General features: G+C 41.6%; 1 protein-coding gene across 2 annotated transcripts; it reads left to right on the top strand.

Annotated features, from left to right (window-relative positions):
• Positions 1–11512: 11512 nt before the first annotated feature.
• On the top strand, positions 11513–25570 carry gnrhr1 (gonadotropin releasing hormone receptor 1). 2 transcript variants are annotated; one of them, XM_023790491.1, is made up of 4 exons: positions 11513–11979; positions 19288–19816; positions 21811–22012; positions 24504–25570. In XM_023790491.1, exons 2-4 carry the CDS (start codon positions 19289–19291, stop codon positions 24908–24910), a joined length of 1137 nt encoding a protein of 378 aa, XP_023646259.1. In that variant the 5' UTR covers positions 11513–11979; position 19288; the 3' UTR covers positions 24911–25570. The 2 variants fall into 2 exon arrangements, with proteins under 2 accessions (XP_023646259.1, XP_023646258.1); XM_023790490.2 differs by lacking the exon at positions 11513–11979 and adding an exon at positions 15524–15709.
• The last annotated feature ends 1762 nt before the right edge of the window (positions 25571–27332 follow it).

The raw sequence follows: 27332 nt of genomic DNA, 5'->3' as shown, positions 1-27332 counted from the left end.
CACCCAATTACTATGGATACCAGTTTAATGAGAGGATTAAATAGGATTATATATACACCTGGAGGAAATCTGTACAACTTGAGAAGAACATACAAACTTCACACAGTTGGTGTGAGATTGAGACCCCAATGCTGAAGGTGTGATGCCACACTGCTAGCCACTGAACCAGCATATCTCCTAGGACAGTGTTTCCCAACACGGTGCTCGGGGACCCATAGACAGTCCATGTTTTTGTTATCTGTGGGTCTCTGAGTACCAGATTGGGAAACACTGGCCTAAGAGACACAGGTTTTAGTATGAAACTCCATATCCACCTAAGTTGCAATAGGTACCAATTTATAATTTCACCAGAATCACCATGCTGTGATATTTTAGTACATCTACTTTGTAGGTCCCTAAATGCTGACTGACATACAGCTTGAATATTCACACAGCTGGTCTATTTGGGGAAACTGCCTGGTGTTGCATCGGTGCCTCTCACAGGAAATAAATTGAAACCTTTGAATTGCAAGTGTAATGTATTCGCCATCTGCAACACTTAGGACAGGTGTGGATTAGATGAAAGCTTTTTTTGTTTTCATTTGGCATAAATGCCAATATATTCCCACAGGAAAGTGACAGTAGTGTTGATGCTTTGATCTTCAGTGATGCCCTATTTTAATTTGCAGCAGAAATATTAAATAGCTTAGCTTTATGGCTGTTTATGACTTAATGGCTGAAGATGAATGCTTTGCTGTATTACTAGGTAATTGCATGACTATTTGTTAATAAATACCAATACGAATCTGGCACCACTGCCCCTCTTCTCAGCCGTGTTCTGAATACTGAGGAAAGACACTGTAAGCAGCTGAGAGGATGCCACCTGAGGTGTTTTTTTGGTACATGCCAGTTTCCCCCCCCCATGCTCTGCTTGGCCCCTCCTGTCAGTAACTGAGAGCCCTGGGGTTAAAAATCGCAGGAAGTTGCGCGTCACCACCATGGTTTCCTGTAAGAAGCAACACCACAGGAGGGAAAACTAGCAATCGAAAGAGGTGGATGTATAGAATATTTCCACCGTACTGCATGGGTTGAGCTAGCACCCTTTCCACGTGTGTCTGATTTATCGGGACCTGCGGCAGAAAGAGGGCAGCAATAAGCCAACCATCCATCCATCAGCCACAGAGGAAACCCAGCCTACATCAAGAGAATAGCCAGTATCAGCCAACCTGACCTGTCAGCCAAACTGTCCCTGACGGAAACTTCAGAAATGAAGCGGCCTACATCAATCAACCAGGTCTAGGCCTGTGGGCAGGGGCGTGCCCAGGATTGAGGCCCAGATATTTGGATGCTTGAACCCGACCCCCGTCAGTTCCCTGTCCCCCTCCCCACCATTTTCCGTACCTCTGCAGGTCTACTGTTCAACTCACCAAATACTCACCAAATGCACATAAACACACACACACACGCATGTCGGGTATACCTATCCTTATGGGGCCCTCTCATTCACTTCTATGGGAAAAATGCTAATGCTAACTATGACAACCTTAACCCCCACCCAGTCCTAACCATATCCATAAGTAACCAAGCAAAATACAAGAGTTTTTGCATTTTTAGTTTTTTCATAGCAGTCACCGATTTTCATAAAATATATATTTATCACATTATGGGGACATTGTGTGACAGGTATACCCGCTCACACACACACACACACACACACACACACACACACACACACACACACACTCATCCCAACTATGTTCCCTGATCTCTCCAGGATTTTCAAATGCTTTGCTGCCATTATAGTTAACCTGGCTAACCTAAGTACAAAATTATTTAACTATGTTTTAATGCGTATAAAGTTTGAGATCACCATCAGGAGGATCAGCCTACTGACACACAGCTAACTGTGTTCGCTGGCTAATGTAAGAGCCAACTTTTGGTAATACCCTGTAAAACCTTTTCTAATAATTAAAAGAAAAATAATTTTAGTCTGACCCTTGTTTGTTTCTTATTAATAGATGGATCATCCTTTAAATAGTTTTTTTATTTTTTTTGAGTGTGCATCCCGACAGTGGTAGTCATTTACGCAATCTTGGTTGGCAGCTGCACCTATTAAAATATTAATGGACCAGGACTCTTGTTCCTGAGCGCAGGTTCACCATTTATTTTTTAGAGCCAACTTTTCACCAAATTCAGAGCATGAAACTGATGTATTTTGAACGGAATAGACGTACAGAATTTAATAGTTTTAAATCTTGAATTCTGACTCATTGACATGCTTCTGGTCTAAGTCCCGGCTCTCCACTTAGCCTAGAGCTGCCCCAGCTTGTGGGTCATAGAAGCCTGTGTCAAGAGACCATGACTTCAGGACAACCAAGAAACCCCATGTGCACTAACTGACCAAGTACAGCCTGCAAGCACAGCCTCAGGAGAAAGCTAGCTGATGCTAAGCTAACAGCTAACCCCAGACAGTGTACCACTGTGTGGTGTTCCCATTCTGAGCACCTGTTGAAACAGGAAGGTGAAGAGTGCAGAGTTGGTCGGTGAACATCTAATTGTGATGTCGTGTTTACTTTTGGATCCGAGGTACAGGCACCTACACATTTGTTATAGTACATTGATAAATCATCAGAAAGTCAGGTTAGGGAGTCATTATGAAGATTATTTTGGATCAAAAAGTCTTGGATAAAGAAATAGCTGCACTATATATAGGAAAACATTTTCCAACTTAAAAACACGTTCTAACAGGCTTTACGAATCTATACAGATAAATGAGTGAAATCTCACTCATACTAAGTGCTTTGCAGTGATGTCAGTACAGTTAAACAGGAAATAACAAGCTCCTTCCCATGCTCAGATTGTTGCAACACAGTCCTTCCCCGCAGCTTGTGCAATCAACAGCAGCTTACCCTACCGCAACCTGAGCAAAAGGAACAAAACCCCACGACGACATGGGGAGGACATGCAAACTGCACACACATGTAACCCAGGCAGAGACTCGAACCCAGATCCCAGAGGTACTAACCACTGCACCACCATGTCACCCTGGCATTTCAATCATTATGCCATTTATTTACCATTAAAAGTTACGCAGCTCTCAATATCCCTCTGTGAGAAAGTAATCATCCCTTAGTACTCGATAACCGGCCACTCTACCTTTATCAGCAATGACTGCAGCCACTGCTTTATAGGTTTGGGTGAGTTCTTATGTGAACTGTTCATTTCAGGTCTTGCCACAAGACTGAAGTGGGTTTTGGGTTTAGATTTTGGAAACTGGTCCAAAAGTGTGATTTTTGTCAATACAACCTCAGATGGACAACAACACATGACTGTGTCATTATTTATTTAACAAAAACTTAGTCAAAATGCAGGCACAGTTTGTGAAATATTAAGTCCACGCATCCTGCTTCCGTAGGAATGAAGTGGGTAAGTAGCAGCCAGATGCTGTTAATCAAATGCACTTGATTAACTGATCTTCAGCAAGTGTGACCACCTCTATAAAAGCAGAAGTTTTGGCAGTTTACTGGTCTGGAGCATGCAGGTGTGTGGTCGCACAATGCCAAGTTTGAAAGACATCAGCAATGATCTTAGAGAATAAAATGTTGCTGCCCATCAATCTGGGAAGAGCCATAATGGATGGATGGATGTCCCAGCAAATTCACCCCAAGGTCTTACTGTGCAATGCTCAGAGGAATTGCAAAAAAACCAAGAGCTACACTGCAGACTCTACAGGCCTCAGTTAGCATGATAAATCTTAAAGATCATGACAGTACAATTTGACAAAGACTGAACAAGTATGGCTTGTTTGGAAGAGTTTCCAGGTGAAAGCCTCTTCTCTCTGAAAAGAACATGGTGGCGTAGCTGAGGTTTGCAAAGTTGCATCTAAACAAAGCACAAGACTTATGGAACAAGGTCCGTTGCACAGACGAGACCAAAGTGGAGATGTTTGACCATAATGCACAGCACCACGTTTGGAAAAACCCAAACACAGCATATCAGCACAAACATCTCATACCAACTGTCAAGCATGGTGGTGGAGGGGTGATGATTTGGGCTGGTTTTGCTGCCACAGGACCTGGGCACCTTGCAGTCATTGAGTCTCTCATGAACATCTCTATATACCAAAGTACCATAGAGTCAAATGTGAGGCCATCTGTCCAATAACTGGCTGAAACTGGGCCATGCAACAGGACAATGATCCCAATCACACTAGCAAATCTATGACAGAATGGCTGAAAAAGAAAAGAATCAAGGTGTTGCAGTGACGTCCAGATCTCAATTCGTCTGAAATGCTGAGGCGGAACTATAAGAGAGTTGTGCATAAATGAATGCCCATAAACTTTAATGAACTTAAGCAACGTTGTAAAGGAAAGTGGGCCACAACAACGATGTGAGAGACTGATAAAGTGATACAGAAAACAGTTATTTCAAGTAATTACTGCTCAAGGTGATTCTACAAGCTATTGAATCGTGGGGTATACTTAGTTTTTCACACATTGCATCTCCATTTTGGCTTCAGTTTTTTTAAATAAACAATGACACAGTGGAATCTGTTGTGTGATGTTTTACGACTGAGGTTAGGTTTAAATTATTGTAGAACGTATGTCCTGGTACATAAATCCATCGAACTGAAAGAGGGTGTACTTCCTTTTCACATGACTGTACCTTCATAATGCATTATAATGTTCAGTATAATAATTAATAAAGCATTACAGCATCTTCTATTGACAGTCAAAAGGTATTATACTGTTGATTATAATATTTGATAAGCTCCAATGAAGCTCTCATCTATAATGCACTATAGATACCTTTATAATGCATTGCAATGGTCAGTAAAAGAATTAAGGATGTTTTGTACTGCATGAAGGTATCTACAGTGCATTATAGATGAGAGCTTTGTAAAGCATTCATAATGCATAATAAGCATTGCAATAATTTGCTATGCTTTTTTAATAAATATTTATAGCCATGTTTATAATGCTTCATGAATGCATTATAATGTGTTATGAATGTGTTTATAGATTCTTATAAATATGGCATTCATAGAAAGTGTTACCATGTGTTGTTTAGGATCACTGTCTTTCTGCATGTGCTTCAGACTCTGATGCTCTCCTGTAGATGTCCCTGGCATAGCAGGATTCATGGACTCTTTAACTGATTCATGTTCCTGATACAGCAATGTATCCCCAAACAAAGGCATGATGAACACCACGCTTGACTGTTTGGTGTGAGGTTATTACTGTGGAATGTGGTGTTTTGTTTTGCAAGACATAATGGGTCCCATGACAACCAAGCTCTGTTTTCCATCGAACATTCTTTTACAATTGTACCAGTAGTAGCAAACTAGGAATTTCTATCCCTTTTTCCCCTGTGTTTTTCTGATGACTTTTAGAAACAGCAACCTCAGTGAGAACAAGAGAGGCTTGCTGAAACCTGGATGATCCCGGAAAGCTAATTCCATCACTGGACCAAGCCAGGATCACTGGAAGTAGTGGCAGAGAAGAGAATAATGGCAAAAATGAACAATACTATGAACAATTCTGCTCATCTGTTCCATGGGGCACTATTACTATCTTGGAGCACCTCACTCCACCATGATGTGTGTGCTAAGAAGCACTATTAGGGATTTTTTCAGTAATACTTTACTTGACAGAGCACAAATACTTACTAGCAACTCAGTTACTACTGAAGAACAAATATAGGACTATTTGATATAAAAGATCTGTCGCAGTTCATTAATGATGAACAAACATGAGATCAGTATCTCACTTGTGTTATTCATTACTTGTTCCTTCAATAGTTCCTTAGTAATTCCTTTCAGTACTTCAGTACACTTACTGTAAGTAGTACAGAATTAACAGATACAGAAACAAATATAGTCACTGCTTGAGATAAATGATGCCCTATGATTCATTAATGATGAATGAACATGAGATCAGTATGTAACTGAGACTTAGCTTCTGGTTAATTAATACATAAGCAAGAGAATAATACTATATTGTTTGTGCCTCCTCAAGTACAGTGGTACAATTTTGTCTTACTGTAGCCATCATGCACTACAATATATCCTCCTGACACAAGACAGCCAGCGAAATACGTCACAGTTCTTTTTTTTAGAAAAAAGAAACAGTTATCATTGGACTTTTACTATGTAAATCACTCATACACTCCTCTCAGCTTGTTTATTTATCTATTTATTAATCTATTTATTCAATATGGTTTGCACTGTGTGTATTGTCTTTGCAATTTATCTTGAGTTTTTGCATTTCTATATGTGCATATTAAATTTCCTGCTGAAGCCAATCAGTCTGTTGTGGTACTAAGATAGGATACAGATTTTCCAACATTGTTACTATTTGAAACACTGCACACAAACAGAAAACAGACATTTGTTGTTGTAAATGGTGTCCTGTTCATTTAGAATCACCAAAACACACTGCAATGCAAGGAAAAGGGCTGCAATGACACTAAATGGCAATGTTTGCTGTGATAGGGCAGTTCATGCATCTAGAGCGGCACGTGACATCACCGCATCTCCAGCTCCATTGTCAATCTTACTGATGCTTTCAGAGCAGCCAGATGTTACATCACTTAAAAGTTACAGCTGAGCTCCCTCTAGAGGGGATGTGGCTACATTGCACTCTCTCTTAAAAAACACTCAAAAGATCCATCTTCCATCCTCTTATCCTAGAAAGAGTAACAGAGATAGGCAGCATATAACACAAGGCTGAGGTACACCATGGTCAGGACTGCAGTCGATCACAGCGCACATACACTCATGCACTAAAATAGCAGCATGTCTTTGGACTGCGAGAGGAAACTTGGAAAACATTCAAACTTCACTCACATGTAGTGGGGGCGGAATTCAAACCCTGAACCATAGAGGGGTCAGGCAACAGCACCACCTATTGGCCACCGCACTGATGCAGTACTTCTGTTTGTTTTTGTAGTTGGGATTCAGTATTTAATATCACTGAAATCATTTGAAATGTTTCCAAGAGCTGCTGAAAAAAACTTTTTGGCTAAGAGATAAAACTGGTCTACTAAAGATAGTTACTTCAGAAGACTGACTCTAAAGATGCAACAACTAACAAATATACATTATTGAGTGAATGTGTTTGTGCATGCATGTGCCCGAAATATTTATATGTGCAATATTTACACGGAATAACCAAGACAGTGATATCGTGAAACAGCAAAGGGCTGGCCGAAAGCAGACAGCCATTAATGAGGACCAGCTGGCTCTGCTCACTCTGGACTGACTGGTCAGAAGCAGGGAGAGTACTGGGAGAGCAGATGCTCCACACTGCTGTCTGAGGAGCTCCACGTGAGCTTTGTGTTTCTCACTGCTGTTGCTTTTTTAATTAAAGACCATTCATGCTGCACCTTGCTGCCCCCCCCCCCCCCCCCCATTCTCCTACCCTAGTCACAATCATTTTCCCACAACAGGCTAAACTTTCAGGACAGGGTAGCATAAATGCAGTATTGTCCCTGTTTGTACTCATCCATACCGCTGGCCGCTGCTCGGGTGTACAGAGCTTTCCTCTCTGTCCTGAAGGCTCTATGTCCTTTTCAGTCACACCCAAGGCTGAGGAATAAAGTTCACTGACTTCCACATGTTTTCTGCACCTTCTGTCCCTCCACAGCCCCCCGTGTCTCACACCAGGCAGTCTACAGTGTCTGTGTCTGCCTTCTAAGTCAGTCTGCCCAGTATGGTTCCTTGTCATTAAGACTCCCATTATACAGAAGAGAAACGCACAAAACGTACAAAGACAAACAACATATACAATCATCAGCTCAGTTGATTATATTCAGTGACGCAGCTCTGTCTGCCGGCTCTCTGTGTCCTTACACTCCCTCTTATCTGGTGGCTCTATGAGGGACCCCCACTCCTATCTCAGGTTACTGGCTTAGTGAGGCACTGTGGCCGGCCAGGATCACCTAGAACACCAGCCAGAAGCTCCAGGTGCAGGATCAACCCGCCTGACTCCAACAAGGCCAGAACCTTGCAAAAGCCATCTGAGCAGGATTATTACCTCCTGAATGATTCCCGAAGAACAGGGAGGCTCAACCACAATCTATCTCAGATTCTGCAGCTATGTCACCCATCCCAACCCAACCCATGCTCTCAAGTTCCTTCATACAGGTGACCTCAGTTTCTATGTCAGAAACTAAACTGGATTAAATGACCTTTATGACAGATGGAAGCTAATATTGATCTTCATTTGCCAAGCTGAGATATAAATGCTGTATAAATATGAAAAGGCTCTCACAGATTTGCATTTTAAGGAAAAAGAAGCAGAAGCATTTGTACCATTTACGCCACTTAATCCAAAGATTAATGTCTCAGCATTGTTGTATGTAAGCAAAACTGGATGATTTCAGGACATAAGAATAAATTCATATTAAAGTAAGTAATGTATTACATGGAAAACAGTTTCTAGGAATTCCGGGGCAGAGAACCCAGTGAGACACTTATTTTTTCACTTACCATGGTCCCACTGGGAATTGCTGCAGCTCACAAGCACCAGGAACCATGAATGGCAGGTTCCCATAATTCCACACTCTCACCCAGGCCCACTTAACAAAGTTTGGCATAGTTTCATACATAGCCTAGCAGAAATCAGGTAATTAATATTTCCATCAGGTTGTCTCCAGAGACAACATTTCAATTACTTTCAGGTACCTCTGCAGATGTTTGGTTCTCAAGTGGGCAGGGAAAACTATGTTTTGGAGATCACCTGAGATTTTAAGTAAAATGGTAAATGTATAAAAGTACCGCAGAACATATCCATAGAGAATACAAACATGGTCCTAATTTTTTTGGCCCCAGGGCGGAAGAAAACAGGAAGCCAGTAACATTTTTGACTGAATTCATATATATGAATTTCAAATTGAAGGGTAATTTTCTCACTACTGTGGGACAGCTGGCTCACTTCAGCAGCTGAGCCATATGGGGACTCTGCTAGAAAAGAAGGGAGAATCAAAGAGGGAGAGACAGGTGAACAAGGAGCTTCAGCTTGAGCCTGGAAAACCAACATTCATATGAATAAAACTGAAAACACCGATCAAGTGAGAGCCTGTCTGATCTTATCAAGCTTTTAGAGGCCAACAGAATACAAATTTACACCCCCCCCCCACACACACACAAACATGACTACAAACAATTTAGAAAATACAAGAAAATTAACAAGCCAAAAGTTTATTGTGAAAATCAGGTTATTTTTATCGATGTACCAGGGTTTACTAACGTTATGGAAACATTTTTCCCCCAACATGTCCCTACAATGTTTTGTAAAAGTGTATACATACAGCCAGGCACCCCCACACACAAATTCACACACAAACACACATATACAGAAAGATTAGGTACCTATATCATTGTAGGGTCTCTATGGGAAAAACCCTAATCCTAGCAATGACAACCCAGCCTTAACCTTAACCATACCTGTCAAGTTTTGGATTTGAAAATAAGGGAAATTTCCCAGCACCCACCGCGAGCCACCCCACCACCCCAACCAAGCTCCAGTATCCCTTACATTTTAAGACAGGTCTACAAGAAATCTAAAATAACCACTTGTCATTTACATTTTATTTTCATTACACATTTTCTTTTAGTTTCTCATGTTCACTCATGTGGCTCTCTGGCATTCACTAATGACTTATTATACAGATTTGTTGCAGACTTTGTATCCTTGTTGAAGTCGTCACGGAAGGTGAAAGTAACGTTGTTTTTGGCACACGGCATCGCCATTTTAACCTCCGCATTTATTACCTGGATAATGTTGTAAATGACCTGCAGACTGGCTCCATGTGTGTGGAGTTTGTTCTCCCTGTGTCGTTATGGGGTTTTCTCTGGGTACTCTGGTTCCCCCCCCAAAGACATGCTGACATTAATTGGAGTTACCGAATGGTGTATCTCTGTGTGCCCTGTGATTGGTTGCTACCTCATCCTGGGTTGTCCCTGTAGCCTCCACACCCCCATGACCCTGAATGCAATAAACAGTTACATAAGATGGATGGATATTTATAAATTAAAAAACACTTTCACATGCATTGACTTTTTCCTAACCTCTGCATATTCTGCCACTTCCTCTCTGCAACTCTGTGAGTTCATGAGGCCTTCCTGTGCATTTTATCTAGATTAGACCCCTTAAATTAGTTTCATGAAGAACTATATCCACTATCAAATGGCGAGTATTCTGTCAGGCATATTACTCAGAACCAGAGGTCACATCCCTGTCTTCTCTGACTCTCTGAGCCCTGGAACTGGCATCTTTCCCTTGACGTGCTCTTACACCATTTCTCAGGGCATTACGACTGCTTGCCTTTGTAATGAAACTCCCTCCTGAAACCTTCCACCACTCAGAACCCACCACACTGGGCATAACCAATTAAAGAACAGGAACTCTTTCATAGATGGTCCATTGGTGAAGAAATATATCCATACTCCCAAAGAGCAATATAAAAACCCATGCATAGAGTCTAACGTTAATGATAAAGTCTAAAGCTCATTTAAAAATTTAAAATCAGCTCTAAAAGCATTGAAGTACAGCATAAACCAAGAAGGATATTGTGACTAGCTTGTGAACATCTCTAATTAAAACAAAATAAAGCAGTGCAAAATGGTCATTAAGAATAATTAATATGCAAATTAAGCTATCGGAAGTAAAGGAGGGACATATATTGTTAATATTTTCAAAGGTACAAGGTAAGGCCCCTAAGGTCTTTATTAGATGGAAAAATAAGTTGATATCATATTCTTCTGTATTTGTTGTACTTCATTTTTTTTCTTCAAATGTCACCTTGAACTTAATTCAAACTGTAATAATGTACGAGCGGTGTGTGTTGATAAAATATACATAGAACATTATTATACAATGTGATTTACTATAGCTCATTTTTTACTTTAACAAACGGACTACATCCCAACTCAAGACTTGCAGGTTTTATGCAAAAGGTAAATGTAAAACAAAACAATACTCAGCGGCACACGAAAATAATTTTTCTTTTTCCGAAATTTCCGTCTCATGGTATAATGAATAGGAACAAATGGAAAATGTTTATTCAAAACGACCTTGGGATTGTGAAATGCGCTATATAAATGGAAATGTATTATTATTATTATTATTATTATTATTAGTAGTAGTAGTAGTAGTAGTAGTAGTATTATGCAGTACAGTCGTAGGCTTTTCCTCTAGATGAACACATTTACGAAAGACTTACAGGTGAGATTCATGTGGTAAAAGGGAATCTGATGTATTGCCCCCCTCCCCCCCGAAAATGTATATGCTACCTTCGTGTAGTCGCGTTAAATAAGACATCGAAGTGCCCCTGAAACTAAAACGCGGCCCGCGCCAATGGGGGACAGCAGTTGCATTTCAATAAAAAGGGTGTTTCCTCCTGCTTATTTTGTAATTCTGTTTTTAGATATTATCATTCCTAATTACGTGCAGTTATTCCCTATATTACTGAAGCTAAGAATTACGAAGAGAGAAGTTGCGCAGCTTCAGCACTGGCGCACGGACAGCTCCTATAGACGCTGCGGCTAGACTGTCCGCGCCTTGCGGCTTTAAGGGAAACGCGCTATTCGCGATTCTGTGGCTGGCAGCCTGGGCGACTCCGCTCAGCGTGGAGTCAGTGCTGACTGCGGCATATCAGCGTCACAAGCCCACTCATCTACCGGAGCTTTTGCTGCACTAAAACGCAGGCAAACTGACACCCACTGGGGTAGTTTAACCCTCGAGAAACAAATGTCAGTGAATAATTTGGCAGAAAAGGGGGAGAATAGTGTAAAAAAAATCTGATGCGGAGCTCGCGGAGACTTGTTCGCTAGTGGTTATTGTTATTGGGTAACCCTCGTGTGATCAGCAAACGATTGTTTTTTTAATTTGGGAAGGAAATTACATACGCAGGAATGGACAACTGTTGACAAAATTAATAGCAAACATCAAATCCCTGGAGCTAACGGATTTCTTCAGGAGTTGAGGAATATAAGAGGTAAGAGTTAATTTGTCTTTAATATACTTAAGAAGTGTTTACTGGCATAAACTGTAACTTCTGACGTAAAGTGTCGCCCGTGTTTTTTCCGTCAATGCGGGGATTTCTCAAGTTGCATGTACTGGAATCTAACCCAGATTCAATACACTGCCAAATGCATTCGGTTGCATATTGACATTTAAACTAGATGCAACAACTATATATTATAAACACGTGATCCTTCTTAAGTAGTTACGACCTAAGTAGTATAATTGCTTTTAGATTGTAAAGGCGAATCTGGATTTTCTTTATCGGTGTTTTCGAAACATGTTTGTTATTCAACACACACCTAACAAATGGCATCCGTGGATGGATGAATGGTTGGATGAATGTGATTATAGGTGAATATTAACCGGCAAAACCATCAACAAAGCAAAAGTTAAACTTGAAGGACCTAATGTAAGCTAATGGATTGATCTGGTCACTTCAGGGTAGGAAGTCACCTATAATTGGGGTGAAGGCACACGATGTAATAACACAGTGGGTGTAAATATGGAAAGATGCAGTTGCTGTGTAACAAGCAACGACCAACGTATCGACAAAATGTATAGTAATCAGGATTTATTAATATAATATTGCGCACTCATGCTCAGTTAATTCATTGAGCGTTGTGCAAGCTTTTTTTTTCTAAATGAACCCAATTGCTACCTTCCACTTCAGGTGGGTTGGGCCTTAACTTCCACGACGTTTTTAGTTACCTTACTGTGTGAGAGTAGGGTAGCCTCTTTGAACTTCCAATAACAATTTTAACTTGAAACAATGAAAACCAAATCAAAGACGATGGGAATTTTAAGCAAATCTGGCTATATAAAATAGATAACAAGACATGGATAATTAGTTTACAGCCGCCGCCCTGACCTTTAGAGAGCTCTGTTGTTTTACAGATAATGTTCATTTAGCCTGACAACGGCATAGTTCAATTACAAGCTTTTAATCAGTTATCCTAGTCAGAGTCGCAGCAGTGCTGATGGGGTGCTACACATGCAAGTTGCAGGCCTCTGCCAAAAACCCATAAACATTTGGCATTCAAATAATAGAGGTTGTACTGTATGATACAACCATCATCCAGTTATTTATTGGCTAAAAGAAAACACAACAAACAAACAAATGTCTGATATTTGTTTGCAGGCTAATTTAACAGGTATGCATGTATGTGCTCGTGTGTTTGCGTCTGTGTGGGTGCTCATGTCTGTGTGTGTTTGTGAGTGTGTGGGTGCTCATGTCTGTGTGTGTTTGTGTCTGTGTGGGTGCTCATGTCTGTGTGTGTTTGTGTCTGTGTGGGTGCTCATGTCTGTGTGTGTTTGTGTCTGTGTGGGTGCTCATGTCTGTGTGTGTTTGTGAGTGTGTGGGTGCTCATGTCTGTGAGTGTTTGTGTCTGTGTGGGTGCTCATGTCTGTGTGTGTTTGTGAGTGTGTGGGTTCATGTGTCTGTATGTGAATCTTTGAGTTTCTCTCTGTACCTGTTCTGTAGCACTGCATTTATATGACGAATCGTGAATAAACTGCTGACATGCCCTTGTCAGTAATATAGTATGATTAAAATCGGTGCAAACGAAACATTATAAGTGCGTTTCTGGTTGCTAGCGCACAGAAATAACCAACCTGTAGAGTGAACAAGCCCAAACCGCCGCAGAGGTGTTTATAAAAGGACAACAGGGCTTATTTTCTCGGGAAGATACGGGGTTTTGTACAAACACAGGCCATAGCTGCTAAAACAGTGAGTCTGTCATAAAATTGGAGCAACGGTGATCAAGTTTTGCACCTTCTTCACCGGCGCAGAATGCTGCTGTTGTGATTGAATTTTGACATTTGAATTACATTCCCAGAAAACTGCTGGCAGTCTGGCAAAGTCTGATATGTAATAAGACAACGCCAGTTACAAAAGAAAGGCTCTCAGTGCCACCTGTATATTTTTACACTGTGAAGAAGAAAACGTTGTCCATTAATTTAACGTAATATGACATTCACAATAGTGTATAATGTAATTGCCACTCGCTGCACGTAAAGAATGAAGTTCACTGGGGAGCAAGCGGAGAGCCATATGCGTCAGTACTCAGCACAACGCCTCCACGGTTCTGACCCTTTCCATAACTGGTAAAATGTGCTTACACGGAACGTCAGACTTTCGCCTTCGTTAGTGAGGGGTGCTTTACCTGGGGTCCATGGACCCCCAAGGGGTCCCTCAGTGGGTCTTAGGGGGTCCGTGGCCATTCGTCTTCCAAGAAAAAGAGTGAGAGAAATATTTTTGTTCAGATTGTTTATCTATGTTTTGTGCATGTCATGCACCGTCTGAGCGTAGGAGACAAAGTTCAATAAAATATATTCATTGCATATACAATTGAGTTTATGTGCTTATGTGCACATTTTCAGAAGGAGGTTCTTAGCATTCACCAGATTCAAAAAGGGGTCACTGACACAATAAAAGGTTAAGAACCACCGTGCTAGATGAAGCGCTACAGAAACATTGAAGTATCTGCATGCAACGGCATAGGAGAGAGTTTGATATGGGGGGGGCGGGGGGGGGCACAACTTAATTTCAAAGCTGGGGTCTTGTTTCCTACACCCTCGACTGCATATTATGATGCATATAGTAATCATTCCATCCACTTTTCTTGCTTGGGTCTCTGGGAGGAAGATCTAAAGTTCATCCCATTCAGCACCTATGTCATTAACTGCCAGGTGCAGGAGGTTGGATCCAGGTGCAAATCGATGGGGTTTAGTGAACAAGGCACTCCACAGATATAAGGGGTAACAGTAACGACACAGACACTGCCTCCAACAACAACAGCACTTACAACGACAAATGCTCAACTGAGAAGCCAGGACTTAAACCCTTAAATATAAGGTGCCACACATGAGGACACTCAGGGCAGGATACAGTGGGTAATCCTAATAGTACCCCACTCCCAAGGTATGGCAGATACCCTAAAACAATGTGGACTTGTAGGTGATTCCTTTGAGGCAGCACGGACCGGCCTGGTGTCTGCCTGAGGTCCCTGGAGACCTGACCTGCGGAGGCCACAGAATGGAACAAAGAGCCGACTGGTAACGAGGCTGGAGCAGACCAGAGACAGGACTGGGCTGGTGACTGGAGGCAGAACTCTTCAACACGACAGGAGAGGCAGTGCAAACCAGTGAGAACCCGACTGGCATCAGCCTGGGGTCCCTGTATTACCAGCCTGCAGAGGCCCCTGGACTCCTAGACACAACAGGAGACAAGACCTCAGGACTCGAAAACATAACAGAGGACAGGACCGGACAGGTCAAGACACAGGGCTGTGATCAGGACGTCTGAATATGGCTGGGATCTACTTGGGGTCCCCAAATTACCAGCCTGTTGAGGGAGACCTGAAATACAGCAGCTCCTGGCAACGCAGAAGTGTGGAGGGCACAGGCCCATGGAGAGGGACGAGCTGCAGGACTGGGCATAGGAGAGCTTGGGACACAGGCAATGAAGGACCAGGCTCCTGGGCTCAGGACCAGTGGGAACAAGACTCCCACACTCGGGGACCAGGGGGAACAGGGCTCCAAGACTTGTGAAGCAGCAGGAACAGGGCTCTCCTGAGTCAGGCTTTGGACTCAGGAAGAGGGCTCTGGGACTTTGGAACAGATCACGCTGCATCCCTTGGCTTGGAGTCGAGCATAATGCCACAGACGGTCAGGCACAGGTGAAGGGAGATAGGGATGCAAGTGTGAGTACATGGGGTTTAATAAACAAGGTATAGTATGCACACACGAGTGGTAACAGCGAGGCCATGGACACCTAGGAGGGCAAATGCTCAACTGAGAAGCCAGGGCCTAAGCCTTACATAATTAGGGCAGGATAACTAGTAACATCCTGGGCAAACATTATCGGTAGGCCTGACAGCCTGACTGTGGTACACCCTGGATTGCAATGCAGTGCATCGCAGTCCACATACACATAGTAATAACAGGGGCGCCGATTAGCCTAAGTGCCGGAGTAAACCTGCATGACATGAGGCGACATCCGCACACACAGAAGGGAGGTGGGACTCACACCCCAAAGCTGGGAACATGAGGTAAAAATGCCCCCCTCAGACCATCCACAAGCCTGAACAATAATCACCCTTATAATAATAATGCCTTATGGTACCTGCTCCCTCATCTGCTCTGCTGTGTAATGTGTGTTTGTATCTATCGTAAGTTGTTCCCATTTTAGAGGTTCATGTACTTATTCCTTGACGTATTTTCACACAAATGATTCTCAGTGCCTGTAAACAGCTCATCTGCTTCGCACCTCAATAGTCTGCTGTAACACGTCACTTTGTACTTTTCACAGTAACCAACACTCCAGAGTAAATGTGCCTTTATCGGCTTTTCCAGCAGTGAACTTGAATTAATACATGAAAACAAAATATATAAAATTATTGCATAGACTGCTAATATTTATCACTTGTAAAATGGCTTGTGTTTTAAGACACAAGCAAATACCATCTGCACAAGATCTTTTCTTGTGTCTTTTAATCTGGAGCTTTCTCGTAATCATCACTGGAGAAAGATCTTTATGGGATGGTGAAGATTTAGTCCATTTATGCCCATTTTTTCGAGACAAAAGACAGGCAGACAAAGGCAATTGTCCTACTGAAGATTAGCATTTTGCTAAAACCAGCAGCCTAAGTGGCCGTTGTAAACAACACGAATACTGTACGTTGCAGTTTGATTAAAAGAATTCACTAGTGCCCATATATTTTTTGTCCCAGTATAATTGTAAAATATTTGGCAGCGAGCAGAGGTGGACATTTCAGGTCCGGAAAGTAAAAATCCAGACCAGGATTTTGTTTCAACCAACCTGCTGAGTATAAAGATTCACAGCCATATAGTACTCAGCTGGTTGGTTGAAACAAAATCCTGGTTTGGATTTTTACTTTCTGGACCTGAAATGTCCACCTCTGGCAGCGAGATGTGAGTAATCATTTTCAGATTTAAATAAATCTGGACATTTTTTTTTTACGGCATCACATTTCCTATTAGTTAGAGGAGTCTTAGATAATACCCACCCTATTATCCCTGTTGTTTTTCCCGGTGGCTTCATTACACACGTACTGTTCAGAAGAACTGCAGCCTGAGATCCTCTCATTGAAGTTTCACTGCTTCCGCACTGGTGCATTCAGCTGCTGAAATTATTTATGAGACTTCAGACCAGAGGATTACAAATGATACCACAGTTTGTATTGGCTTGGAATTTGTAAATATAAAAGCAGAAGTGTATTCTTGAACTAATAGCTAAATTATATTATAGCAGGTATTGTTATAGCATTTCACTACTGAATAAGCCAGACCACAGGCACGCCTTAGACACCAATGCGCCCCTAAACCAACCGAACAACAGTCTGACGGCCAAACGGCAGGCGGGTTCCCCCTTCAACAGCCTCCCTAGGTGCCCCCAGCCAGCAGGTACAGGGGTTCAGGCTCAGGTACAGCCCCCCTAAATCATACTTTGCCAAATAGGGAGCTCCTCAAGAACAACAAGAAGGAAGTATTTACAGTGGAAATATACCCTCCTCCCAGACCAGGATGCCGCATTACTTTTTCTAATTAGCCATTAGTGTCGACATCAACTTCAGCTAAGCTGCTTATACAGGTTTGGTACATAAATCATAAATCTGGGATGCCAAAAGACAGCTGCCATAAGGATGGTTCACAGGGGACTTTTATTCGGAATAATGCATTTCTGTTTGCTAATTTCATTAGCCCATTGAACCTATGTAGATAAGCACAGATGCTGATTGAGGTGGCCTCATTTAGGAAGGTACTGTTAAATTAGCACGGGCAAATGGATGCTTTCCTGCAGCATGTCAAAGTGACTGATGCATCTTCGGAAGCATCCAGAAGCAGCGGGCTTTGGCTTTCCGAGTGGGCACAAGGTAGGGACCAATGAGCTTTGGTACTGCCAGCCCTGCCCACGCCTTCTGGGAGAGCGCTGTCTCATCCCTGCCCCTGCCTGGCGCACTATAAGGGGCTGGCTGGACGGCATTTCACATCCACGTTATGGAAAATTGCCTGGAGAGGCAAGGCCATGCAAAAAGTGACAGTGACAGTGACAGCTACAGCTACAGCAGCAACAGATTTTGAAAGTTACAATGAGCTGTGGCATTTTCAGTGATTATTTGGTAATGTGTCACATTAACTGCACCTTCATAATGTATGCATAATACATGCATAGAACATTTAATGTACCTTTATAATGCATCGTAGAACATTCATAAGCAGCATGTAAGTATACCTTAACATGTCTTAAGGCGTCGCATTCATAATACATTCAATGATCAGACATGACAACTGTAAATATAAATAAATTAATATACATCACAGATAAACATTAAAATCATATAATCATATAATGCTTGTTATCAATATATATTAAAGCTGTTAAGGTATGTTAGGATGTTAAGGTATACTTACATGCTGCTTATGAATGTTCTATGAATGCATTATAATGCATTATGAAGGTGTGAAAGTTCTATGAATACACACCCGCTAGGACCAACAGAGGGACATTCAACAGAGTCTTTATTGCACAATGCTGTGGCACTAGAAACTTGGGGCGGGCAGAATCGTGGTCGTACAGGCAGGGTCGAAAACCAGGAGATCGGGAAGGCCAGGGTCAGGATCCGGATTTGTTATCGGGGTCGCAGGCAAATGGGTCGAGAGCCAGGATATCCGTCCGGTGACACAGACACTGCACACGGGGGGTTCACGAAGAGGAAGAGCGAGGGGAGGAAGGGCAGGAGGGATGTCGAGACGGGTTGTAGGAAGAGTCGGGCAGGGCAAGCAGGGTGTAACGGAGCTAAACGAAAGACAGGGAAAGTTATGCTCAGTTTGTATCTAATCATCTACAATACCTGCACCGGGCTGCGGTGCTTTCGGGTTTATATCCAACGTGGAGTCCCGGTATTGTTTGGGGCTGCCGCCTCCCATTGCCGGTTCACCGGGGGGGGTGTGACACTGTTTTTCTGCTATAATTTCAAAAATATTTATGTAAAAAACATTTTTTGAATTCTTGGTATGCTACTGTTTTCCCAGTAATATGTCTAAACAGTGAAATGAGATGACACTGAATGTCCTTTTGTCACCACTAATTTAAAAATAATTAGAAAGATAAATTGTGATTTTGAAAAACTTGGCATGCTACTGTTGATAAACACTAATAATCCATTAAATCACTGAAGTGGCACTAAATGCACTTTTATTGTCACGCCAGAGGAAATGCAGCGATTATAAAACAAAGGCTGTTTTATTTCCTCCACAGAATGTCTGGGAATCTGTCTCTGTTTTTGGCGACACCCCCAGAGCTGCAGGAAAACACATCCTCCAACTCCTCCTCCGCCCCGTGGTCCCCGGACTGGGCGGCCCCCACTTTCACCAGGGCGGCCCAGTTCCGAGTGGTGGCCACTCTGGTGCTCTTCCTGTTTGCGGCCGTCAGCAACCTATCGGTGCTGGGCAGCGTGGCGTGGGGGCGGGGCCGGAGACTGGCCTCCCATCTGCGGCCCCTCATCATGAGCCTGGCGGTGGCCGACCTCATGATGACCTTCGTTGTGATGCCGCTGGACGCCGTGTGGAACGTGACCGTGCAATGGTACGGCGGAGACGCTCTCTGCAAGCTGCTCTGCTTCCTCAAGCTCTTCGCCATGCACTCGTCGGCCTTCATCCTGGTGGTCATCAGCCTCGACCGGCGCCATGCCATCCTCCACCCCCTCGACTCCTTCAACGCCAGCCGCAGGAACAGGAAGATGTTACTCTTGGCCTGGTCCCTCAGCCTGCTTTTGGCCTCCCCACAGGTGGGTGGAACATTGAGAGTGCGGTGGCTGCTGATTGGCTTATTTTATGTTCTGAAAAGGTAAACAACTGGATTGGCACTAACAGGACCCAATCAGGTGGTAGAGAAATCAGTGGGAGAGGTTATCCTACTGAATGACAGGTGTTAAATCCATCTTGAGAAGGTCAACTCCTGCCTGCTGTGACCTTCGAAAAGCAAATCTCGTCCCCTATTCTCTAGCCCAGCATCTCCTGCACCTTGACATTTTGTGAGTGCTTGCTTTTTTCTCAGCAGACATACGTAGACTGCCTTCATGCTGTCAGGCTGTGTCAGAGCCGGGACCTCTCTCTACGCGGCTACGCCTGCTCGCACACACACAGGCTCTGGCTGTCAGTGCAGGAGACCTCAGGGTCCTCTGGGGCAATGCAGCATATGCAGGAAACAGGAGTCTAGCTCATTAAAACAAGCTATGTCTGCAGTGGAGGCCCACAGAGCATGGAGGAAGATGGGGATTGCCCATCCATGGCTTTGTTTAAGATGAAACATTAACAAACACCAAGACATTTGTTTCACTGCCAAATGCAAATAGTAACTCCTAGTTTTGTTTGGATATATATATATATAAGTTAATAATATTCATCACTTCCCCAGGAAGCCTGGTGTGAACATTCAAGGTGACTTCCAAAGCAGCAGAGTCAGCCAACTAATAATACAGACACTGAAAAAAATGGATGGTACATGGATCAGAGATTGATTATCAATCACAGAGTGATAACTGTTCTGGGGGGAGGGGGGCATGCGTTTGGTTAAATTTATAGCTGTGCGTCTGGGTATCACTTTTCCTTTTTCCTTAGTTTAATTATGTTTAAATTGCAATCCATTGGCAATCTGGCATTAAACTAAAAAGCGACAGGGGCCATTAAATGGAGACTTTCCACACGCCACATGACTTTTAAAACGTACAGATCCCCCTGGTTTGCACCATGAGACAAATGGCCTTCTCTTTTATTCCCTATTATTGATTTGTCAGGGGTAGACAGTATGTGTTTCAGTCATAGACAAAGGAACCTTTCGCATTTATATGGTGATAAAAATCCACCCTCCATATCAGTGGGATATTATTTTAATTTATTACCATTTATGTCATTGTGTCTTTCTGAAGAAAATCAAAATTTATATTGTGAGAAAGTAGCATCTCTGTGGCTGTATTTCTACACATGGACACACCTACCCACAGAAAGGTTTAGTTGTGCTATTCTCTACATTTTAGAATAATTATAGGCACATAAAAATTATTTTAAAAATACAAAAAACAAAAACCTACTTAAATTTATTTGTTGGGGGCAGGGTCAGCTCTGTGGGTTGAGACTCAGAAGGTTGCCGGTTTAAATTCCTGGGTCAGCAGAGTGATTCCACCATTGGGCCCTTAACCCCAATTACTTCAGGGACTGGTTGACCCTACGGTCTCCTCTACGCCAGTTTCATGAGGTGGCCTCCTGGGATGCTTTTCCAACTGTCCTGAAGGAGGTTCCACATAAATGCTGAGCACTCATTGGCTGCTTTTCCTTCACTCTCTGGTCAAACTCCTCCAAAACCACCTCTTATGGGTTTAGCTCAAGTGGCCAGGTCATGTGATGCGACTGTAGCACTCTCCTTTTGCAGGTATCTTGGCGAATCCAAACTTTTGACTGGTAGAGATCCTGATGAAGATGGTCTCCCATCCAGGGTGTCCCCTGCCTTGTGTTCTGTTCTGCCTGAGCCAGGCTTCAGGCCTAGCGTGAACCAGAACCAGGCTAACGACGCCCAGACAATAGATAATACAAATCGATCATATCAGTACTAATCGAAACGTGTATTTACGTTACGAAGAAAGCGTGAATTTGTGTCATTCTATGACAGCTTAGATCTTTCACAGACCAGCACCAGTCTTCATACTGTATTTGTGATTTCTCACCTGAGCACTGTGGGTGATTTTGAGCCAATTGCATGCCACCTTTTATCTTGTCAACACCACAGCTCTTCATCTTCCGGGCCATCAAGGCTGATGGTGTGGACTTCACCCAGTGCGTGACCCACGGGAGTTTCCGGCACCGCTGGCAGGAGACGGTCTACAATATGTTCCACTTTATCACGCTCTATGTTGTCCCCCTGCTGGTCATGAGCGGATGCTACACCCGCATCCTCATTGAGATCAACCAACAGATGCTCAAAAGCAGAGGTACCTATTTCTCTTAGTTAATTGAGAAATAGTCCCATTGCATTTACGAGGTGATGATAGTGTGTAATGAATTATCCCTCAGCTGATTTAAAAGTGACCTCAAAAGTAAAGGAACCACCAATCTAAAGTATCTTATGAGACTGCTGGGCTACTGTCAGATGCCCTGCACAGATTCAATGTGTTCACATTGTACACGTGGTGTGAAACCAAACTCATAGTCCATTTCTGTACCTTAAAAGGTACATTTACATACAGCTATAGGCTACAATTAGCTGACCCTTGAGGGTACAGCCCTAGTGACAAGCAAAGGTACAAGTTGGTACTCTTTTTTCTGACAGTGTGGTACGGACTTCAGTTTACCTATACCATGACAAGAAATACATCTTGCACCATAACAGAGTTGCCAGAACCTTTCACCATTTGCCGAAGAGACACGGATCTGCAAACACCTTTACACAAAGAACGAAGAGTCGTTAATTTCCAAATTAAAAAACCAACTGCTACGTGGAAACACCATCTACCAACTGACTAGTGATCTTAATAGCTAAAGGATCTTAGTGGCTGTGTTGTTGGTGTGGAGAACCAGGGCTTCATCCTTCTCTCAGGCAGCCCCTAGCAGAATTGCTGAGGTATTCTGGAAAGTATATGCAGTGGTACCTTGGAACACAAGCTCAATTTGTTCTCAAAGGCTGGTCAAGTTGCCATTTGGTTGAGGTCCAAGTCGCATTTCCCCATAAGAAATAATGTAAATGAATTTAATCCATTCTAGGCTCCCCAAGTGATTGCTTATTTAAACTTATCTACCTACCTGACTAATGATTAAAAAAAGCATTGACAATCAATATAAAATAACAAATGAAAAATCACACATACAAAAGCAATAAATATGAAACAAATGACAATTTATCAGCACTTTACCTGTATTGAGGAGGGCTGATGGCATACTGGACATGGCAGGTGGAGAGGAGAGGGATGGTGGCACAAGTCCCAGTCCATACAAATTTTAGCAGGTCTGTTTTGTTTTGTGCTGCTCTGACACTTTGGTCGAGCTGTGGCTAGACTTTTCTCAACTGACCCATCAAGGTCTAAATTGGTAGAGTTGAATGCATCTCGACCTATACAAGTTTTAGCAGGAATGGTCGAGTTCCAAGATTTCAGGCAAGGTACAAGTCGAAAAAGATTCGACAGACCCGCTCGACGTCCGAGTTGGTCAAGCTGAGAGCTGTTCGAGTTCCAAGGTTCTAGTGTATAGGAAAATATACTGTATAAACTAATTAATTAGGAACGAGAGCATATACAGCATCATTCTGCTATGAGAACAGATTAGTTATCAACATTGTTAAATGTGATGAGAGTTGTAAGTAAAACTTAAGTAAAGCAACTGAGGAGGCATCAGTGTGTGAAGCTGCATGTAAAGGTCACTATCTCCTAAAGATAAAGATGCAAATGTTCTTCATGTAAAGGTCACTATCTCCTAAAGATAAAGATGTGAATGTTCTTCATGTAAAGGTCACTATCTCCTAAAGATAAAGATGTAAATGTTCTTCATGTAAAGGTCATTATCTCCTAAAGATAAAGATGTAAAGGTTCTTCATGTAGAGGTCATTATCTCCTAAAGATAAAGATGTAAAGGTTCTTCATGTAAAGGTCACTATCTCCTAAAGATAAAGATGTAAAGGTTCTTCATGTAAAGGTCACTATCTCCTAAAGATAAAGATGTAAAGGTTCTTCATGTAAAGGTCACTATCTCCTAAAGATGAAGATGTGAATGTTCTTCATGTAAAGGTCACTATCTCCTAAAGATAAAGATGTGAATGTTCTTCATGTAAAGGTCACTATCTCCTAAAGATAAAGATGTAAAGGTTCTTCATGTAAAGGTCACTATCTCCTAAAGATAAAGATGTGAATGTTCTTCATGTAAAGGTCACAATCTCCTAAAGATAAAGATGTGAATGTTCTTCATTTAAAGGTCACTATCTCCTAAAGATAAATATGTGAATGTTCTTCATGTAAAGGTCATTATCTCCTAAAGATAAAGATGTAAAGGTTCTTCATGTAGAGGTCATTATCTCCTAAAGATAAAGATGTAAAGGTTCTTCATGTAAAGGTCACTATCTCCTAAAGATAAAGATGTAAAGGTTCTTCATGTAAAGGTCACTATCTCCTAAAGATAAAGATGTAAAGGTTCTTCATGTAAAGGTCACTATCTCCTAAAGATGAAGATGTGAATGTTCTTCATGTAAAGGTCACTATCTCCTAAAGATAAAGATGTGAATGTTCTTCATGTAAAGGTCACTATCTCCTAAAGATAAAGATGTAAAGGTTCTTCATGTAAAGGTCACTATCTCCTAAAGATAAAGATGTGAATGTTCTTCATGTAAAGGTCACAATCTCCTAAAGATAAAGATGTGAATGTTCTTCATTTAAAGGTCACTATCTCCTAAAGATAAATATGTGAATGTTCTTCATGTAAAGGTCACTATCTCCTTAGGCACAGAGCCATGCTTGAGACGTAGCGGCACAGACATGATCCCCAAGGCACGGATGAAGACTCTTAAAATGACCATCGTCATTGTGGTGTCCTTTGTGGTCTGCTGGACTCCCTACTACCTGTTGGGCATCTGGTACTGGTTCCAGCCAGAGATGCTGCGAGTGACGCCTGAGTATATCCACCACATCCTATTTGTGTTTGGAAACTTCAACACCTGCTGCGACCCCATCATCTATGGTCTGTACACCCCTTCTTTCCGTGCCGACCTGGCTGCCTGCTGGTGTCGTCGGTCCCGGAACTCCTCCCCAAGATCACTGGAGCACCTTTCAGCCCGAAGGGGGGCTGCCAGCGGCGAGGCCGAGTCTGATATCCCCAGCGGTGACCAGCACAGTAGCATTCAGCAGTAGAGATCAACAAGCGACCTGCGAGAGTCCTTCACTGTCATGTCATGCCCTCCCTGTGGATGCAGATTCTGAGTGTCTATTCATAGAAACTTCCATGACTCAGTATCATAGGATTATGATTCACTTCTCGTGCCATAAAAAACGATGATATACATATTTCTTGGATGGAAACTCATAGTTTCAATATCACTCGTAATTCTGGAATGGAATTTTACCTCACTTCTGTGATTAAGCATTCTGAAACTGTGGTTCACTGACTACTTGTTACGTGCTGGTGAATATAATATTGCCTTCACTGGAAGCTCAATACATATCTCTTAAGCTTTGTCATTTGTGCTTCACGCCTTCTTCCATTATCATCAATATAGAGTAATAAACCTTAAGCAGTTATTCAAAAGTTTGTTATTTGCTCAAAGTGACCCTACGAACAGAAGTGCACTTGTAAATGAATGAGCATTAGGTTTGGTAAATTATAACACAAAATAAATGAATAAATCATGAGGCATGATAAAGACTAAAAAAACATAAAATATTCAGAGAATACAGTGTTCATCTTGCTTTTCATTTTGCAAAGAGAGCAGTGTATCCCTTGTCATACTTGTGACAACTCATATCATTAGCGATGTAACCAGTTTTGTAAAAATAAACTATTAATATGAACAATTTATTGTGCAAACATATGTGCCTAATATCTATTATTTTAATATTGTTTGTTGTGTTATAATTTAACTGCTTGATTCTTAAAAAGGAGATATATACAAATAAAACAGTGAACTGGCAAAACTTTTTAAAACTAAAAAATGAGTAGATATGACTGTTTAGCAGTTATTTATTATTGTTATTTTTCCACATTCACTAGCAATTTGTTAGACAGCAGGAAATTATACCTATGATGGTCCAAGTATTATACCTATGATGGTCCAAGTATTTAACCTTTCATATTATTTGTGAAATTTACCTGTGATATACATTACCAGTCAACATTTTTTTTGCACATTTGTATGTTACTCACTTAACATTTACTAAAAATACAATCGATATTTTTTGGTAACAAATAAATGTACATTATGTTCGCCAATGAGAATACCATCATTAGCAAGAAAATGTCATGTCTTTGATTCATAAAAGTAGCCTCCTCTAGCAGTTGTAACAGCAGAGAAAATTCAAGGCATTCTTTTATACAAGGGACATTAAATACTGCTCTGTTTTATGGGATGAAACAGTTAAAGGACAGTCTAGAATTCAACTCTGCCATCACCACACAACCAGGTAACAAGATGTCAGACATGCAGTGTTACATACTCTTTCTATGCTGCAAAGGAAACTTCTTTTATTTGACTTAAATTTTCATTTATAGTTTTTCACTCAACTTTCCAATACTTATCAAGAACAAAAGTTCTGCAGTTTATGAATCAGTGGAAAAGTAAATACCTGTGTTGTGTAAACACGTTGACTGGTACTTTATAACTTAAAGCAAAGACAATCCTCAATCCAATACCTGCAGATTATTTGCTACCTGCACTTTAAAACAGGTCATTGCTTTTATTTTGCTTTCTCACCTCCTAAATTTATTTCAGGCCATGTCACAGCGCTGTGTCTTTGTTTTCCCTAATGAATTATTTATTTCCATCTGCTTCACTGGTCATTTGAACTAGCTCTGCCATATAACAGGTTCAATTTATTGGATTTTATTTGATTGACAAAAGATTTCCAGTCAAAAAGTGATGCTTTAGTTCAGCTAATGCTAACATTTGCCTATACAGTATGTAGTCTTTTGGCAATAAGATGTATCGAAGGTGGACATTTTAAAGACAGATAACTTCTATGTGGAAGTGTTGTCATGCTTTAAATTTCTTGCCTTATTTGAGGGTTTGTAGCTTATTTGAGGGTTTGTAGCTTATTTGAGGGTTTGTAGCTTATTTGAGGGTTTGCCTTCTGTTATTGTACGACAGCACCTTGTGTAACAGATGCAGGCAGTAAAATCAAAAAGCCTCCTCTGATTTGCTACTTGTCCTGTTACCCTAATTTACTGATTGACTGGAAAAACTCAATGACAGACAGAACACTGCTGTCTACAGTATTTACAGTTTTGGTGAAGTTGTCTTTGTGTCTTTTTGTGCCTGTTGGCTGCCATATATGTGAAACAAACATTCAAAACTTCCAGTGTGGACCTCTGTGAAATTAACTAGGGGTTCAGAATAAAAAAATTATAATACTATAAAAATTATAATTATAATAAAGTATATTTGTGTCCGCTATCATGTTTGTACATGAAATATTGATTTAGACAATAAAAATATTGTTAATATAATTAAATTTGTCACTGTGATTTCAGTTTAAATCACACATTTTCAAGAACCGCTTATATAATTGAGATTAAGTGTTGTATAAAAAATTGCCAGTAATTAATTCACCTGCCAGGTGA

Source organism: Paramormyrops kingsleyae, chromosome 23 (assembly GCF_048594095.1).
Source record: "Paramormyrops kingsleyae isolate MSU_618 chromosome 23, PKINGS_0.4, whole genome shotgun sequence".
NCBI lineage: Eukaryota > Metazoa > Chordata > Actinopteri > Osteoglossiformes > Mormyridae > Paramormyrops > Paramormyrops kingsleyae.
The sequence above is the reverse complement of the archived record's forward strand: the minus strand, read 5'-3'. Positions and strand labels throughout refer to the sequence as shown.